This window comes from Camelus bactrianus, chromosome 19 (genome assembly GCF_048773025.1).
Source record: "Camelus bactrianus isolate YW-2024 breed Bactrian camel chromosome 19, ASM4877302v1, whole genome shotgun sequence".
NCBI lineage: Eukaryota > Metazoa > Chordata > Mammalia > Artiodactyla > Camelidae > Camelus > Camelus bactrianus.
In genome coordinates, this window is record NC_133557.1 from 33,695,199 (window position 1) to 33,713,687 (window position 18,489).

Here is an 18,489-nt window from a genome sequence, read left to right on the forward strand (position 1 = left end):
GGAGGGGGCCCCACGAAGGGATTAGGGCTCTTAAGAAGGGGGCCTCAGAGAGCACCCCCATGCCTTCCACCAAATGAGGACACAGGAGAAGACTGAACTGGGAAGCTCCCACCAGACACTGATTCCATGGGCACCTCAGTCGTGGACGTCCAGCCTCCAGAACTGTCAGAACTCAATTTCTTTTGCTTACAAGCCCCCATCTATGGTATTTTTGTTTTAGCATCCTGAACGGACCAAGACACGCACCAGCCCCTCCACTGCCGGTGTCTGGGCGGTCCGCCCCTCTGTGTGTGCTGCCTCAGTGTGGCTCGTCTCCCCAGACAGCCTGCCGGGCCGCTCCACCTTCCTCTCCAGTGTTTTCCAAGTGGCTGTTGAAATCCGCCCCCCTCCCCACCCCAGCTTTCTTCCTGAGCTCGCTCCTCCCGCTAACAAGAAGAGAAGCTTCAGCAGGTCCAGACCCTTAGCGCTGCAGCGTGGGCAGTGGGTTTGCTGCCTTGCTGGCTAGCGGGGTGACACCCTGCCCCTGTGACTGCCCTCTGCACCCACAGGCACCCCAAATTCACGTGCAGAACAAGCACCTGGCTCCCCAGCCCTGCCGGCCGCCCCGTGTGGCAGGAGGCACCCAGGGCTGGGGCCCAGGTCGGCACACGTCGCCCGGTGGACTAGAACTGGCCGCGCTCCCACGTGTGTCCTGGGAGCTGCAGAGCCTGTGCCCAGCGAAGAGCCTGCTTTCTGCTGAATTTGCAGGACGTATATGTGCTCTCAAAATACCCGTTTAGGGGCAGAAAGAACCCCCAAGGGCGCAGGGCATTGGGTGGAAATGGCTCTGCAGATACTTCCTGCTAGATCAGCACTGCCCCATAAAAATACCAGTCAGGCGTGTGATTTCAAGTTTTCCAGTAGTCACATCTCACAGGCGAGAAGAAGCAGGTGACGCCAGTTTCAGTAACATTTCATTGACGTCAGTGTGTCTGCAATGTCATCATTTCAGTATAAAATCTGTATGAACACATTCTAAGTGAGATATCTTACCTCCCTTTTTGGGAATCGGGTCGTTAAAGTCAGCGTCGAGTTTATGCTATGGCATACCTCAAGCCGGCCTGACCACCCCAGAGGCGCTCAGTGGCCAGCGTGGCGACACTGCGGGGCCGGGGGAGCAGGGTGAGTGCTCCGCCCTGCAGGCCTGCCCTTTCCCGCGGGCTGGAGGAGGCACAGGGATCCCAGTAAATCTGTGCTGCTTCTAAGATCTGCAGGGCCTGTACATTGTCCCCACGGCCTCGGGCTGCCGAGGAAAGGCTCCTCCAGGGGGAACCACGGTGACAGGCCAGGCACGGGCCTCCAGGAAGTGCAGGAAGATGAGGTTTATTTAACAAGAGCCGCCTGGAAGGAAACTCAAAGATCTGAGAGATGGGCCCTCGTGGGTGGCTGGTTTGGGATCCCCGAGAGCGCATGTCCCAGAAGGAGAAGCCGGTGGCGGCTGCATGCCCTGTACCATCTTCCAGGTGGGGTGGGCGCAGACTGCCAGCCTGGGGATGTGGGGACAGGGACCCACAGCAGATGTGGCAGGGCACAGACAGGTGGTGCCGGCTGTGGGACCACCTGGGAAACTGGGCCTTTAAAAGTCAGGTGACCGAGTGTGCTGGTTCAGGTGTATTTCATCCATGATTGGACCAGTTACACTTGTCACAAACAAGAACCCTTCCTCTTAAGCTTTCATGCCCCCAAATCCCCCTTCCCCTTACGTGCGTGCTCACCTGGCCACCACCCTTCTGTTGACACGGTCATGTTTCTTTGTGGCCTTTGGTCTGAAGCACTCGCTGTCCGCTTTGGTGGCCAGTGACTGCAGAACCCGTTGCAGACTCAGCACCAGCTGTGGCCAGAACCAGGGCAGACCCGGTGTAGCCGCCTCCCACCCGGGTCGTAGCACCGCCATGTGTTTCAACAAGGCACCTGAGCTTTCAGCTGCTTCTGGTTCTCTGTATTTTCTGCGTTTCTCACTTTCCCTGAGCTCCTTTTCCTGAGCCCCCCGTGCCCCAGTGGTGGAATGTGTGCTGGGCATAAGCAGTCGGGAGACGGCCCTGCTTCTCTGTCGCTCACCGAGTCATCAGGTGCCTGGGTGCAGTTACAGCTGTCCCGGAGGTCAGGGGGCGGCCCCGCCTGCCCTGCTGAGCTGGGGGCCGTGCTGCTCCCCTGGCGCGTCTCCACACCGCGCTCCTGGGGCCGGAGGCCGCAGCAGCTGGAGGCGGTGTCTGGCTCTGCCCACAGGATCTGCAGGACCGGAACGACGAGCTGCAGGCCGCACTGGAAGGCCTGCGGGCGCAGCTGCCCCTGAGTCGGCCCAGCCAGCCCCACGCACAGCCAGACGGCCAGCTGTCCCCTGGACACCGCCCAGCAGGTGGGAGCTGGGTGCTGGGAGGCGGTGGGTCAGTGCTCCTGCCCGGGGAGGGGGAGGTGGCAGCGGCTGGTGGGCCAGATTGGACCGCCTACCTGAGACCGGGGCTTTTGCAGAACCCAGAGCCCCAAGGGAGGTGGACGAGGGGGACAGAAGTGGTGAAGGGCATAATGACCTTGCCATGACCTCAGGGCAGACGTGTCCCAGGGAGCTGTCCAGGAGTGAGCTTGGGGGTTGGGACTGGACCCGTGGTGTCCAGGGCAGGACGCAAGCAGAAGTGTCCTCTCGTCCGCAGGCCTCGTTGCATTTGTGGGCCAGTCCGCTCCAGTGAGTATAGAAACGGAGATAATGTTGGAGCAGGTGAAGGAACGCTACCTGGACCTCGAGGTCCAGCTGGAGGCCAAGGTCAGGGGGACTGAGGGAGGCCAAGGGGTTGGGAGCCGCCAGGCACTCCTCTGCCCCACAGTAAGCACGCAGGGCTGAGGTTTACAGGAAGTGGAAGTGAGGCAGGGCAGGGGAAGAACGCCGGACCATGGGAAGGGGCAGGGTCACGTGTGCCCGCGTGTCTCGAGGGGCCAGACCGCCCTGCTCCTTGTGCCGTGGGGGGCGCTGCTCCCAGCTGTGTCTCAGCTGGAGCTCCCCGGGTTGCCCTGCATGGGGCGCTCCAGGGGCCACCTGGCCGAGTCTGCCCCTTGGATGAATGTGTCTCCCGCTCTGTTACTCGGCTGTGGTGGGTTTTTGGGGGGGAGAGTGTCCAGGACTTGTCGGTGTGTCCCAGGGCAGCGAGGCAGGGCCACCTGGATGCCTCAGCCAGAAGCTCCTCTGTAGCCTTTCCTGCTGGGCCTCCTGCCAGCCTCGTGGAGGCGCTGTCCACCCTCGCCCCCTCCTGCTGTCTGCCAGGCACTGGCCCCACTCCACCCCCAGCCTCCTTTCTGCACCCGCTGGGCCTGCCCGCGGGGCCCAGTGAAGGTTATGGGAGGGAGGTGATGGAAGCCTGCGGCCACCTGGCCATGGGGAGCCTTTCACAGCCCTCAGGGCCCCACCCCCCACCAGCTCAGACCCCTGCTGGCAGCCTGGTGCTGGAAGGCAGATCCCTTCTAGGGCCCCCGGCTGAGGTCCTCAGACTCTCCTCAGGTGAGCGCCTACGAAAGGGAAGTGGAGGTGATGAGAAGGGGCTTTGCGGAGCAGAGACAGGAACTGGAGCAGACCTTCCAGCTGGAGCGCAGCGTGCTGCAGGGCCAGAAGGCCGAGCTGGCCAGGCTGCATGCGGACTCGCAGGCGGTCATCCGCGGCCTGCGGGCCGGGCTGCAGAGGAGGGCAGAGCTGGAGCAGCGGCTGACGCAGGACAGGGACCGGCTGCAGGACGCGCTTCGGCGACTCAGGTCCGGGGACCCCGTCCTCTCGGGTGCCACGTCAGGGTTTCTTAAGAGCCAGACTTTGAAATCGGACTTGGGAAACTGCTAAGAGTCACGTTACCTGTTAGCCAGCGGTTCTGTCGGTGCAGATAGGTGAGCCCGTAGGAACAGGCTATTTTACAGGACTTTTTCTTTACTTTAAAAATTCATGTTAACTAGAGCATAGGCCCTGAAGCACCTGACTTTATAGAATTTGAACAAACTGTTTTTACCTCCCACGGCAGACTCGGCTGGTAGTGAACAGGTGACACTGTCAGGGCCGACTCAGGGTGGGGAGGTGGCCCAGAGATGTTGGTCTGTGCAGCTAGGCCCCCCTCCCCGGCCCGGGGGCTCAGCCTGGCACACGCTCTGTCTCAGGAGGCCGGAATTCTGGAAGGCTTTGCCAGCTCACGGAGTGTGGCCTGGGAGAGGTCACGGCCGGGCTCAGGTGTGTGACACGGTTCATGCTCTGTGCACCGTGTCCTTTGGCCCCATTAACTCCCACCCCACATGCCTGTGAGGTCCCCGCTTCCTGTGGAGACAAAGGCTCCATGAGGCGTTGTGTCACTTGTCCAGGCAGGTGACACTGGCTCACAGCAGACATGGGTGGGCCCTGCTCAGGCACCAGCTCCTGTTGGCTGGGTGACCGGGCCAAGTTGCTTCACTTAAAACAAAAGGTTACGTGGGATTTACGATAAACCAAAAGGAATAAATGTCCACGCACCTCCCAGCTCAAGGTAGAAAATGTTAGCATAGCTGGAGGCCCCTGGGCTCCATCCCCAGACTGCCTCACTGCTCCCGAGGGGCCTGGACTGTTTACCACCATCTAGGCATTGTGTTATGTCCCTGCTTCTGGCGTGGTGTCCCTGACCATGTGGGACCTTGATCATGTGTCCTGCCTCCTGGATTTCCCTCCCATGAAGGGGCCGGGGGCTGGGCAGAGCACAGGTGAAGCAGGGGGGTGGGCAAGAGCACAGGCGACCGTGTGGACGTGCCTTTGCCGTCGTGGCTGTGGCAAACGTGCTGTGCCTTCAGTTGTCATCTCGCTTTAATGTCCTTTAATCTAGAAAATGAATCAGTCTTTTTTTAATGAATTTTTTTGGTCATTGAACATTGACTTTTTTGCCATAAAACTGATCATTGTAACCATTTTTTAGTGTATATATAAGGCGGTGGCTTCACAGTGTTGTGCAGCCATCGCCACTGTCCACTTCCAGAACTTTCTCATCATCCCAGGCTCTGCACCTGCTCAGTGATCATTTTTGTTGGCATCTTGTTGCGGGTTTAGCATCACTTTGGTAAGAAATACTGGTCCTGTGGTGTCTTTGGCTCTGGTATCAGAGAACAAATTAGCAGGTGTCCCCTTGCTCAGGTTTTGAAGGAGCTGGAGGAGGATGGCCTCTCTCTGCAGGTGTCGGAGGGGTTCCCCCGGGAAGCCAGCAGCCCGGGCCTGTTGCTGCAAGTCAGCCCCTTTACTGGTCACAGGCTGGCTCGGATGGCCTGTTTCCTCGGGGGCAGTTTTGGTGGCTTGTGTTTTGGGGGGTTGGACACGGACTTTCTTAAGAACCTCCACCAGGCGTTCTGCTGGGTGGGCCTGGTCTTGGACGCCGGGGTTGGTGCCTTCTGATGGGACCATCTTTCCTCTGATGGTCGCCTTTCAAGGTCCTTCAGTGAAACGCTCTTGGAGCAAATGCCCTCAGGTTTTGCTGATGTGAAACTGTCTCAGGTTCTCCCCTGTTTCCGAAGGACGGTCTCCTGAGGAGCGCAGGGCTAGGTTAGCAGTTGACGGGCTGCCCTCTGCCCTTTGACCGGGGCCGTCTGCTCTGTGAGTGCACACCAGTTTCCCAGCACTGCTGGAATGAAGTGCCACCAAGTCAGCGGCTTGAAACCTCACCGTTGATGATTTTGCTGCGTGGGGCCTGGAGCTCAGGCTCAGTGTCGCAGAGCCTGCCTGCCGGAGCTTCTGGAGGAGGGTCTGGTCTGCAGGTGCCGACAGCCCAATCTGGCCCTGCCTCCTTTAAAGCCAGCAGGGACTGGTCAGTCCTCCTCAGGCCCCATCACTGACCCTGACTCTCCTGCCTCTTCCTCTCATGTCCACCGTGGCCACCGGGCCGTGCAGGGTGCTCTCCCTGCCTGAGGGCCAGTATGCCGTGGCCTTGGCTCCACCTGCTCTGCGGCGTCACAGCGCGTTCGTGGGTCCTGGGCTGGGGCACCGTGATTCTGCACCTGCAGTAGGAGACCTGTGTCCTGTCCTCGGCTGCTTTTAAGTTCTCATTCTTCTGTGGCTTGTCTTTGGGGGGTTTAGGTGTGTATTTCTTTCTTTTTTTTTAACTTTCTATTAAAGTGTTACGGACACAAGAAAATACACACATGTGCAGTTGGAAGAACTGTGGACAGGTGGGACACATCTGTGTCCCCAGCACCCAGAGCCAGTCCCCAGAGGTCACTGTTACAAGTCAGGACAGCAGCAACCCCGGGGGGCTTTGGGGAGCCCCTGTCTCATTCTGGGTGCTGCTGTACTGAAGACTGGAAATGCCGGGTCACAGGGCCCGGGGCGGTTTTCTTTTTTCTTACCCTGCGTAGAAAACGCTGTGCCTTCTGCGTGTATAGGTTTGTGTCCTGTGAAGACCTCTCGGCCACTATTCAGGACATGCTGCCTCTGCCCTCACTGTCCTCTCCAGTTAGATGGTGACCTCAGGGCTTTTCACTTCTCCTCTACTTCTTAACCCCTCTTTCGTGTCTGCATCTTTCCTGTCTGCATCACATTCTAGGTGCTTTTGCACATCTGTGTTCCAGCTCAGTAATTGTTTCTTCAGCGGTGTCTAATCTACCAGTGTTTTTATATTTACATTGACTTTTTTTCCCCCACAGAAGTTCTTTTTGGTTCTTTCTGATCATTTTTGATTGCTTCTTGTTGCTCGTTCATCTTTTATTTCCATCTTTCATTTAAGTAGACATTTCATAATATTTATCTTTAGTTTGTGTCTGAATTCCAATATCTGAGGTTCCTGCAGGGTCTAATCCTATTGTTCTGGCCTCTTCTGATTCCCATAGGTGGTCCTTTTCCACGTATGTTGTGGTGATCTTTGATTGTGAGCTCATGTTTGCATGATGTTGGTCTCTGGGAATCCTGGGAGCTGTAGGAGAGTTTGCTCCCCGCAGAAAGGATGTGTTTTGCTTTTACCAAGAGTTGGGTGCCTATTAATCTGGGACCACATTAACCTCTCCCAGGGAACTGGCCCCACACAGGTGGCCACAGTGTGGTTTCTCCACACTGTTGGTGGCAGCGTTGACACAGGTGTTGGCCTCAGGGTGACCCCATCTTTGTGTTGCTTAATGTTCCTGGCTTTGGTTTCAGCTTCCAGATTTTGTTCTGTTTGGGGGCCCTGGGAGGTCTCCACTACCTTCTGTGAGGACACACACTGTATGATCAGCTTCACACAGGCTCTGGTGGTTTGATAAGTGTAGGGGGAGGGGGTGGGGTTCTGCCAGCTTACCTGAGGTCCAGGAAACTGGAGGCAGAACCTCCGCCACCCACACCCACACACACCTGCCTTGAGACAGTTTGTTTTCCATCCTGGAGCTGGAATAACAGCTCAAAACACAGACTTCATTTGTGTCACTCCCCAGTTTGAAGCCCTTCGCTGCTTTTAAAATGCCATTGACTTCTGTGTCTTCATTTTTCTCTTTAGTCCCTCGTGAGAAAAAAAACCAAAGTTGCACATATGCTTATGAAGGAGATACTTATGCTTGGTATTGTAAGAATAATACAGAACCTAAACATGAGATCGTGTGGCTCCTTTTAAATTGAAAACATTAGAAGCTAATGCCAAGTAGAGACCTCGTGGGGCAGAGATGTCTGCAAGACGGGGTGGGTTCCCTGGGCGGCAGGCGTGGGTTCTGAGCTGCCCCGAGACTTCGTCTGTCCCACGGTGGTGGGGTTACCGTCCCTGGAGACTCAGAGCACCCATCGGGAGCGAGGGCTCCAGGCAGACCTAGTCCCACGGCTGCCGCTGAATTGCTTCTCCTGCTGCAGGTTCCACGAGGCCTCAGGTCTCCCTCGTCGCCTGACCTGGGCATCTTCCCAGGCTCCTCCTGCGCTGACCCCTGGGTGCAGGGTGGGGGTGCTCTACCCCTGGCGGCCGGCACTCCGACTCGTGCACGCCTTAGCTCTGCGCTAGGGTCCCTGGGGGGGCGACCCGTCTCGCAGCGACCTGAGGACTCTGCCCAGTGTCTCACGTTGGGCCCGCTGTGGGCGCACTCACGTCCCAGCCGAGGGTGTGAGATGCAGGAGCAGGCCAGCTGTGACACAGAGCCAAGCGCCGAATGCTTCAGCGAGCTGTGGACTGTGTGACCACTATAGAAGCTAGGAAGGCCTTGTTGTTGGGAGGTGCAAACCGTCACAGGTTGGCCCAGGATACAGGAAAGGAAAGGAAAGGAAAGGAAAGGGTGCCCTGGGCCCTCGTCGGGAGGGGCTGCGACTGCGTGGGGACCAGCCCTGGGTGGAGTGCCCACTGTCCTGTCTTGTTTACGTTTCTCCTGCAGAATCGAGTTGGATAAGCTTTCTGAAGAAAACGCGTTTTTGAAGGAGGAGCGGGGAAGAGTCCAGCAAGAGCTGGAAGCTGCAGAAAGGACAGAAGGGGCACAGAGGTGAGGCCTGCTCAGCGCCCCGCCCAGGCCGGCTGCGCCTGCTCATTGTGGAGCAGGCTCCGAAGGCTGTTTGTCGGGAGGGGACTTGTTCACGGGTGTCCTGCATGCTGCCCTCCAAGCGGCCGTGGCCGGTAGGCAAGGGCTTGGACCTCCTCGCAGGTGTTGGCAGCCACCTTCCCGCCCGAGCCCCTGGTCTCAGAAGCAGGAGGTCGGGAGCCTGTGGGCTGCAGCCTGGCCGGCCCGCCAGGCGCAGGCACTTCTCCCCTGCGGAAGCCCCCCGCCCCGTCGTGTGTGGGCGTCGGGGTGGGGCAGCCTGCCCGGCAAGGGGGCCTGTGTGTTCTTGTCCTGACAATGGTTTCAGCTGACCTTTTCTCTGGGGTGCATTCCGGGGGTGTGGATTTCAGTGAGTCAGAGTCGGGTGGGGAGGGGTGCGGGCCTGAGCGCTGAGGCAGGAGAGGCTTGTGTGGGTGGTGGGGGAGGCGCGGAATGCCCGTGGGTGGATTTCTGCCTGCATTCTCAGAGCCCCAGCCAAGGATGGTTGGTTTGGTCTTTTTTTTTTTTTTTTTTTTTAAATAAAGTTCAAGGTGAACTCAGCTCTAAAATGCTGAGGACGCAGTGCTGATTTGATAAAACTGGGTGATGGTTAAAGTGCTGAACCTGGTGAACTGGTGGTCGCTGTCACATCACAGCCGTTCTGAAGGGTTCTTTCCCTGCAGAAACCGTTTTCCCCTCAGTTTGCTGCGGGGGCCCCTTTGACAGCAGACAGCAGCAGGTGTGAGGCTGGGGTGGTCTTCACTTACGCAGCTGGGCGTCAATACCGTGTGGGGCTTAGGGTGTCGGGGAGAGTGTCGGTTCTCACACTCTGGCAGCCTTCCCCTGGGTCTGAGGCCTGGGACCCGACTGGACCAGCCGCACACAGCCGTAGCCCAGGCCAGTGACAGAGCCGTGGCTGCAGGTCCAGGAGCAGGGTACAAATCCAAGCCACCACGGTGACAGCGAGTGAAGACTGGGGAGAAAAAACTGGCTGCTCAGTGATACTGCTGACCTTGCCTCTTCAACAGGAAGGAAATCGAGGTTTTACGGAGAGACAAGGAGAAGGCCTGCTCCGAGGCGGAGGAGCTCAGCACACAGGTCGGGCCCCGACGCCTGGCACGAGGCTGATGCCACCCTCCCTTCTCCATTAGTCTGCAGTAATCTCCAACTCAGCAAAAGAACACGCACCACCTTTTTCTGAAAGAACAGAGTGGGCCGGAGCCGGGGGAGGGGGCCCCGGGTCGCAGGCTGTGTGGCAGGCTGCTCGCCGGACACCCTCTGTGACGCGCCCTCTGTGCCAGCCGCCTGGGCCTGGGGGCCTGACTTTTCCAAGCAGAGGCTTGGACTGTGAGGGATTAGAAGAAAATAACACGTGTTCATCCCAGGAGTGAAAGGAAGATCCCATTTCTTGCTGTTAAGGAAATCAGACTCCAAGGACGGAGGGCTGGGGTCGATACTGGACACCAGCTCTGGTCTTCACGGTGACCTGGCACTAACACCGCCAGGCGCTCCGCTGTGGTGGGAGCACCTCCCACCCCCGACCTGGTCCTGGGGTTCTCAGGGCGCGGTGGGGGGGGCAAAGGGAGGGGCCAGTCTATAGAAGGAAGGAGGCGGGTGCTTCCCTGGGGAGGGAGCCAAGGCGGGACGGCGTGGTTTCTGTGACGTGTGAACGACACACGGCTGGAAATGACGGGCGCTGGCGTCAGCCCGCAGGGCCATGACCCCACGGGCACCACCAGAGTTTCAGCAAAGTAGGTGATTTCGCAGCGCCCCCACCCCGGGACCCCTGGGGCTGAGGTGCGAAGCGTGTGTGTCATGACATTAATCAGGAGATTCTGAAGAAGTCCACATGCCTCAGGTTTAACTAGGGGTTTTCCCTTCAAATTGCTTAAAATAACGTTAGAAACAACAGGGAGAAACGAGAACCACGCCAGTCCTCCAGAGCGGGGGCTGGGTGTTGACGGTGTCCGCTTCTCCTGGGATGGTCCGGGGCCCCGCACTCTGAGGACCCCGAGTGCCTCACCCACTAGTTGCCAGGAGCAGCCCCCCAGCCCACTCGGCTGTGACCGCCAAAAATATCTGGAGACGTTGCCAGGTGTCCCCACAGAAGCAAGAACCACTGGCTGAGAAGCCCTGGGATGATCTGAAGTCAGCTGCTGGATAGAAAAAAAAACGACTTTTCACCCGTGTTCTCACCCTTTCTGCTCTAGAGTCAGAGATGCAAGGATGAACTGTCCCAGCTCAACCTGAGGGTCCTGCAGCTGGGAGAGGAGGCCTCTACCCACCAGGCCCAAAACAAGAAGAATCACGTCACCATTCAGCTGTTGACGCAGAGACTGGAAGAGGCAGCGCACCGGGAGGGGCTGCAGGTGCGTGGCTGGCGGGGCAGAGGCGTGGGCAGGCTGGTCTGAAGCAGTTTGGAAACAGACCTGAGTGCTTGGAGGTAAAGCGAGGGACCCACCAAGCAAGCCCCGAAGATACGAGGCCTTCAGCAGCTTTTGCAAGCCTGGCATCTAGAAAAAGGAGCAGAAAGGAATTAAATCCTGGTGACAGGAGAGTAAGTTGGTGCAACCTCCCCGGGGGGCAGTCTGGCAGAACATACACCAAGAGCATCAGGGACTTCGCCGAGCTTGGTGGGAAGGCCTGGCGGGAGCACCTTCGTGGCTGTGGGGTTTACAACAGCACGACCATTGGAGGCAGCTTCACTGTCAGTGGCACTGAGCGAGGCAGCCAGTTTCCGTGCAGCCGTTTTAAAAACCATGTTTTCGAACAATGTTTCACACTTGAGCGTCACAGGGAACTGGCCCTGAATCAAGGCCAACGGTTTGCTGAAGCTGTTGGTTTCAAGCAGGAGCCTAAGGAAGTGCCTGTTTCACGGTCTGTTGGCCTTTTCAGAACTGTGGAAATGTAACGGGCAGTTCATTAGAAAGAAGCACTTGAGGCACTGGTGACGGATGTGGCTGGTACTGACTTGGAGCCGTTAATTCTGGGATCGTAAAATTTAGAGATCTCCGATTTACCTTGTTCATTAGAACTGGATACTGTTAAGTCCAATTACGACCAAAGAAATTGCTGTGGGTCTTCCACAGAAAGAGCAGGATGATACCAACTGTGAGCGTCCTCTGAATGTTCTCCTGCTGTGCGCTCAGGCCCCGACCTGGGCGGTTTAGACTTCATTCAGACTGGAGGCTTACGTTTACCACTGGGCCGTGGACGTTTCCGAGGTGTTCACTGGATGGTAAAGTGCATCTGCATTGTGGTCCTTGATCGAGGAAGTTACTTCCACAGTAAAGTGCTTGTTAAATACTAAAAACGAATAAAGTAACAGGGCAAGCGCAGCTCACCGTGACTCAGCGGAAGTGTGTGCGCAGAGGAAGGGCCACCCGAGACAGCACAACGCCCTTGGGCTGCTGCGATCACGGGTGGCTTAAATTTTGTCATTTTTGCTTTTGTATCACATTGCTAAGATAATTCTGAGACCTGTGAAACTGATTTTTTAAAAACAGGGTGACCAAATCCAAAAACTTGGTCTTGAACTTGAACACATGACTCGGGAATGCCAGCGCCTGAGACGGGTGCAGTCACAGCTGAGAGAGGCCCTTGAAGCAAGCCGGGACCAGGTGGGTGTGTGTGGGGGTCCCAGCCCGCGAGGGTCAGCTGGCCTTGGACGTAGCCTGGCCGGGACTTGGGAGCCAGGGGCCTTGTGGGGCTGGCTGGGCAGCAGTCCAGGGCTGAGTCAGGCCTAGCCCAGGGTCGGGCTGACCTCGGCTGAGCCAGACGGACAGCTGTGCCTGGTTTACTCCTGAGGGAAGGAGGTCATGGCTGGCCTCTGGGGGTGCCCTCTACGGATGGGGGAGCTGGGGGACAAGGCGAGTTGCCTCTGAGGTCCAGGCCCCCCCCAGGCCCCAAGCAGCACACCCAGCGGGTGTCCCGCCCTGTCTCCTGCCCCATTTGTCCAGCGCTCACCAGGTTCAGGAGGCGCAGAGACAGGGAGGTTGGGAGCTTGCAGTCTGGGACAGACGCAAGCAGGGCAGGCCGAGGAGGGACAGAGGGTGCTGACAGCGTGAGGTGCAGGGACAGAAGAGGGTGGGGAGTCGGGTGCTTGAGCAGGAGGGGAGAAGGAAGGTGACAGTGCAGACTCAGACGTGGGCTGGGCTGGGAGGGCCAGGGCGCTGCAGCAGCGAAAGGGCCCAGGGAGAGGGTCTCGAACCTGCGTGGCTCCCCGACTGGCCCCTGGTCCAACCACTGGACTTGGTCGTGGTCGCCTGGCGAGAGAGGTCACTTCCCAGATGGCCCCAGGCTGTGGAGGGGTCAGCGTGGGTGTGGAGCCCAGGGCTGGGCTCTGTGGGCTCCGCCCTCCTGCTAGGGCGAGCAGGCCTTTCCCCGGGTGCCTCTGTGTCTGGGGGGCTCCCTTCTCTGCTTTGAGTATGAAAGGGACCTTGAGAAATTGCCTTGAGTAGTTTGAGCCCTTTGGGGCTGAGGAGCGAGATCCCCCTGCTGCCAGAGGTGTCCGTGCTTGACGCACGGCCCGTCACAGGCGGGCAGTGCCGGATGTAGGCGGTCAGTCCACTGTGCCGTCAGCTTCCTCCTCTCTGGGTGATCTGGAAGAGGACCCCCAAAAACACATGGAGGAAAATATGGAGAAGGGAAGTAAGGAGCTTCCAGGGCAGCGAGGGGCCCCTGGAGTCAGGGCAGGCCCAGGCCTACCTCCCAAGGGACGGGAGGAGCTGCCGTCTGAGACCAGCTGCCACGCCCAGCACCGAAACTGGAGGCCCTGGCTTCCTGGTGGTGGTGGCCCCACTGCCCTTTCGGGATGTTCTGCCCTCTAAAGTGACGGTGGAGCAGGCTCCCCAGTGCGAGCGCAGCCTCTCTCCACATGTCCGTCCACAAAGAGGGGGCTTGAGTGGCACTGAGTTGGGTGGGTTCAGGCCTCACGCCGGGCAGACAGCGGCCTCCCCCAGAGGAGTGTGTGGTCAGGGTCCGGCCTCAGAGCAGAGGTGGCTGTAGAAGGTAGTGGGGCCTGGGCAGCATGTGCAAAGAAAGGAGCACTTTTGGGACGGGTCGGGGCTGACACAGCACTCAGTGCCATGAGCACCTGTGGGCTGGGCTCCGGCCAGAGTGACTATCAGGTGACCATCCAAAGTTTGATAGGAGGAAGCCACGTTTGGTGGAGGTGTGTTTTAGAACTGCCCTCCCCAGTTTTCTCATCCCAGAGAGGAGGGTAGCTGCCCTGCTGGACATGGCGTGTGCAGGTGCATCTCTGGGGGCCCGTCCTGGAGGACCCCTGGCCTGGGGCGGCCCCTCAGAGACATGCAGTGGCAGAACATTGAGGGCAGTTCTGTGTGTTCTGGATGGAGCCTCCGGAGTCCATGTGCTGCACGTGGTGTTTAGACCTGGCCCCCCGGGTGCTCAGTAAGTGGAAGTGGCCAGGCTCTGTGCGGCTGGTTACAGCTTCTGGCCACAGGGAGCCGGTGCCTGCTCCCAAGCTCCTGCCGCTCTGTGTCACTGCCTCCAGGACCCCAGCTGCAGCAAAGTCTCAGGAGCACAAACTCCCAAGAGGAAGGCTGCACCTGTGGCTGGTGTGGGTCCCAGTGTGAGAGGAGTTAGACCCCAGTGAAGTACCCAACAGGGAGAAGGGCAGAGTCCGACGTGTTTTCCTGGCTCCAGATGTGCCAGCTGAGCAGTTTGCCCGTGAGAGTTCAGACGAAGGGGCTCTGCGGGAGATGCAGGGACGCGGGAGTGAGGGGGCCTTCCCTGCCGTCCCGTCTTGGGGGGCTGTAGGGGGAGCGCTCAGTGGCCACCCCTGAGCCGCTGCGCCTTCTCCCTGGGCAGCTGCACGGAGCCATGCTGAGGCTGCGCCGGGCCCGGGCGCACTCTCAGCAGCTGGTGCCTTGGGGACACGTGGTGGAGCTGCAGCAGCTGCTGGACAGGGAGCAGCAGGCAGCTCTGCGGCCCGGGGGGAGGCGACTGGAGGCGCAGCAGGTGAGGGGGACGTGGGCCTGAGAGCGGTGGGGAGGGGGAGGCTGGAGCCCTGGCCTCAGCCAGAAGCTGCCCAGGAGCCAAGGGGAAGGTGCCCAACAGCGCCCCTGCTCCCTGAGGACCCAGTTTTCACCGTGAACTGGGGGTGGGGGGGGTGGGCAGGGGTTGAGGCGCTGTCTCCGGCCTCACCATGTCTGCAGTCGGCCACCTGGCTAAATGTTAACGTTAGGGCCACAACCTGCTTCCAGGCCAGGCCTGGGTGGCCCGAGAGTGCAGACGAGTGCAAGGACCCTGCGGTGGGTTTAAGGTAGTAAGGGTGGGGGGCCGGGGGAGACCCGAGATCAAGCGAAGTGACAGCACTGTGCCAGGCGCTGCCCTAGACGCCTTTAGATGCAGCCAGACAGGGGCTCAGAGTGCACACGGCAGGGTGGGGTCCTGGCTTTGCCACCGCAGTCACCTCACCTCTGTGCTCTAGGTTCTGTAAAATTCTGAGGGCAGTGGAGCCCACCTCAGAGCACTCCCCAGAGGCATCAGTGAGCTGGGGCCTGGGGAAGCCGAGTGAAGGGCTGGGGACACCAGCAGTCCTGGAAGTTCCTGGAGGGTTGGGGGGCCCTTCCTCAGGAAGGGACTAGAGTAGAGGAGACTGGAAATGTGGGTGAAATCTGACGTTTGTAAGCTCAGGTTCTGAGAACCTTTCTCACTATGTGAAAACATTAAGCTGCAGAGACAGTTAAACAGAGAGGTACTGACGGAACAAAGAAAGTGAGTCAAATCCTTTGGGAAGACTGACTTGTTTGGGGAAGCTCACTCTGGAGTCACACAGGATGAAAACCCTAGGACAAAGCAGTCTGCTGGCGCCTCGAACCGCAGAGGAATGCGGTTCTGGGCTCGGGAGGCACTGCTGACGGTTCTGCTCCGGACGGGTTTACCCGCCCAGCCGGCTAGCTTCCACTCTAAAGTACGCAAGCCAGAGGTGATTCTTCCTCAGATGTCAGCGTTGGTCTCAAACCTCCCCTCGTGCAGGAAGCTCACGAGAACCCGCTGAGAGCTGCAGAAGAGCGGGGGGCCCAGGCGGAGGGGATTCTCAAGAACGTGGAGCTGCTTCTGCAGGAGCAAGTGAGCGAGCGGAAGGTGCAGGTGAGCGCGATGCGGCCCGAAGCGTCCCTGCTCCGGGGAGTCTCCCGGCTGATCCAGGCAGAGCCTCCAGTCACAGACCCCTTGAGAACCTCTCGTTCCCCCGGAGCCAGCGGGAGGGGAGGCCATAGCCACCCAACAAGAGCTCTGGCGCCACAGGAGTGAGAAACGGGTCTGCAGAAACCCCCCGTCACAGAGCCATCACATGTGGCCATCTGAGGCGCCTGGAGCCACAGGCCCCCAGTCAGGTCACTCTGTGCGGGCTGCCCCCACCCGACCCCACCTGTGCGGCCCCTCTCCCGCTGGCACTGACGCCCCCTCTCTGTCTCCGGGTCCGCACCTCCCCTCCCAGCTGCCAGGCTGTCAGTGACCCCCTGGCCATCACTCTTGGCACAGCCTCACCTGCCTCCTCTCACCTGGCAAAAACCCCAGCCCGGCGTACATCCCATGGACTGCTGCACACGGAGGGTGTCAGGTGCCTCCCACAGCCCAGCCGTCCCCCTCAGCAGGGCCCTCCTCCTGTCTCTGACCTCCAGCACCTCTCCCCTCGCCTCTCAGCTCAGATTCCTGCTTGTGTCAGTGGAGGACCAGACTTGTGCAGAGAAGAGTGAGTGCTGGTGCCACCTCCCTCCCCGGGGCCCCAGTGCCTCCTCGGCGCTCCCTCTGGAGCCCGGGTCCTGCTAGGTCTCTGCTCCTCTTTACAGAGGGACCTTCAGAGCTGTCTGTGCTCACCTGCCTGCCCGCCCAGGTGCAAAGCCTTGGCGTTATGGTGGACCCCCTCCCAGGGTGACCCCTTCCCACAGGGTGACCATCTTCGCCTGCAGCGCACATACAGAGCCCTCCACCTCCCGCCCGTCCCCACGGCCCCTACCCCCGCCTCTTCTGGGTCCTAAACTTAGTCCTTCTTTGCCCCTTTGGTCTGCTCTCAGGAGCAGCAGTCCTTTTCAAATGTGATGGAGGTGCTTGCCATCCTCTGCTCAGAACCGTCCAGTCTTGCTCAGAGTAAAAGGCAGTTTTTACAGTGGCCTTCAAGGACCTAGTCCCCTCCGCTGGCACCCTGCCCGGCCACAGGCCGCCTGGTCCTTCCTGTCACCACACGTGCGCCAGCCTCTGCCTGGACTGTTTCCGCCGGACAGCCTCAGCAGCTCCCCCTGCACCCTCCTCAGACCTGTCACCCGGTCTCCGCCATGTCCCCTCCTGGGCATTCTCTCAGCACGTGCTGCGTGCGGGCTTGTTTCTGGTCTGTCTCCGTGAGCCGGGCGGTTGCTAGGGCAGTGCCGAGCCAGGGGGCTGCTCGGTACTGCCTGTTGGGTGGGTGGACTCAGCGCTGACTCACAAAGCCCAAGATGCCCGTGCCTCTGGCGCCCCGACTCGGTGGCCCTGCGCGCCCATCACCAACGCCCCACGGCAGCTGAGTGCGTGGTGACCAGCTCGCGCGCCTCAGTGCACCCGGGTGGCGCAATGGGCCTGCAGAGCACGCAGACGTGGACAAGCTGTCTGGGCACTCCTAGCGATTTCCTTGTTTTAAGTTGCCCAGAACAGTCCTTTTTGAGGCCAGTGGATCTTGGTCTTTTTGTCTTCATTTTTTGGTAAAATCAATTCGTACAAAGTTGGCCTAGTTCACCAGATTCTGAATTTCCTCTCACGCTATGATAACTAAAAACTGTCATTACATCCCATGTTTGTTTCCAATCTGTAAAACCCCAACACCATGGTCTGAACAAACGTGGACGATGAGGAGGGGCCAGCTGGTCGCATGGCATTTCTGTGCTAGACTCACAGTACGGTGTGGCTTTCTCCCCTCTCCAGTTTGAAAAGAACACGAAGTCTGACCTGCTGCTCAAGGACCTTTACGTGGAAAATGCTCACCTGATGAAAGCACTTCAGGTCACTGAAGAGAAGCAACGAGGTGCCGAGAGAAAAACCCGGTTCCTGGAGGAAAAAGTTAGAGCGCTCAACAAACTCATCAGTAAGGTGGCGTCAGCGTCCCTCTCTGTGTAAGGACGGCTTTTGCTCCTGGAATTCATTTCGGAGGAACATCCTTTAAAAGTAAGCCCCGTGATGGCTTGCTGGCCGTGCACCCCTGGACGGGTGAGGACTGTGGTTCCTCGTTTGCCACAGACATCCGATGAAGGTCTGCTGGGCCAGATGCAGGGAAAACACGCTGGAAGAGACCACGTGCTTTTAGGGGTCGTGGGTAATTTCCGTTTCCACCTCCGTCAGGTAGAAGTGCTGATGCTGCTGTTCCCGGTGAAGCCGACTGTGGGCTCTCAGCAAGGCAGATGGTGCAGTGAAGCCACATCAGTGCTGACTGCTGACCCCGGCTGTAGAGACTGAGGGCAGCGGCAGCGCCCTGTGCAGTCTGAGCGTCACTGCTCAGCTTCAGCCGTTAGCACCTCGAGGGCAGCTCCATGGAGGCTCCAGAAGGGCAGTGGGGGTGGAGGAGGGGAAGGCTCTTCCTCAGGGCCTGCTCCCCGGGGGAGGTGCAGACAGTGCTTAGTTTAGGGCTGAGGACTCAGGGAGGGTGGTGTCTGTTGTGGATGCAATCTTATCCTCAGTGACAGGTCGTCACACTGGAAAGTGTATTATATGTTTAAAAAAAAGGTATAGTTTTATATGCAAAAATATATATAAATTATGGTCATTTGGTTTATCATAAGAAGCTACTGTAATATGAAGTCACTGTATTTGTAATAAAGTCCTTTTCTCTTAAAACTGATTAAACTTCTAGGTATTTTTTTAATTAAAAGAAACAGTCATATGCCCACCAACTAGATGTATGAAAAACATTCTCCTACAAGATTTAGACAGAAGTGCAGACCCTACCCACTGTCCTGAAGCTGCGGTGCCTCCTCCTGTCTGTCGGTCACTTACTGTACAGGCTGAATGAGAACGGCCCTAAAGCAC

At 58.6% G+C, this 18,489-nt stretch overlaps 1 protein-coding gene and 1 non-coding gene across 5 annotated transcripts in view; both read left to right on the top strand.

Moving 5' to 3' along the window:
- NINL (ninein like) overlaps positions 1-18,259 on the top strand; it is an 85,010-nt gene extending 66,751 nt beyond the window's left edge. For 3 of the 4 annotated variants that reach the window (XM_074347737.1, XM_074347736.1, XM_074347738.1), the window contains 10 exons: positions 2,266-2,395; positions 2,688-2,797; positions 3,527-3,774; positions 8,332-8,436; positions 9,498-9,567; positions 10,680-10,838; positions 11,976-12,089; positions 14,302-14,451; positions 15,472-15,585; positions 17,392-18,259. In XM_074347737.1, the coding sequence (XP_074203838.1) occupies positions 2,266-2,395; positions 2,688-2,797; positions 3,527-3,774; positions 8,332-8,436; positions 9,498-9,567; positions 10,680-10,838; positions 11,976-12,089; positions 14,302-14,451; positions 15,472-15,585; positions 17,392-17,583 (1,392 nt within the window). In that variant the 3' untranslated portion in view covers positions 17,584-18,259. The remainder of the gene's footprint in view (positions 1-2,265; positions 2,396-2,687; positions 2,798-3,526; positions 3,775-8,331; positions 8,437-9,497; positions 9,568-10,679; positions 10,839-11,975; positions 12,090-14,301; positions 14,452-15,471; positions 15,586-17,391) is intronic. The other variant, XM_074347739.1, reaches the window with a different exon arrangement.
- On the top strand, positions 11,270-11,407 carry LOC123613666 (small nucleolar RNA SNORA2/SNORA34 family). Its single transcript, XR_006721054.1, has one exon. It is a non-coding gene; the product is annotated as a small nucleolar RNA SNORA2/SNORA34 family (small nucleolar RNA).
- Positions 18,260-18,489: the final 230 nt, after the last annotated feature.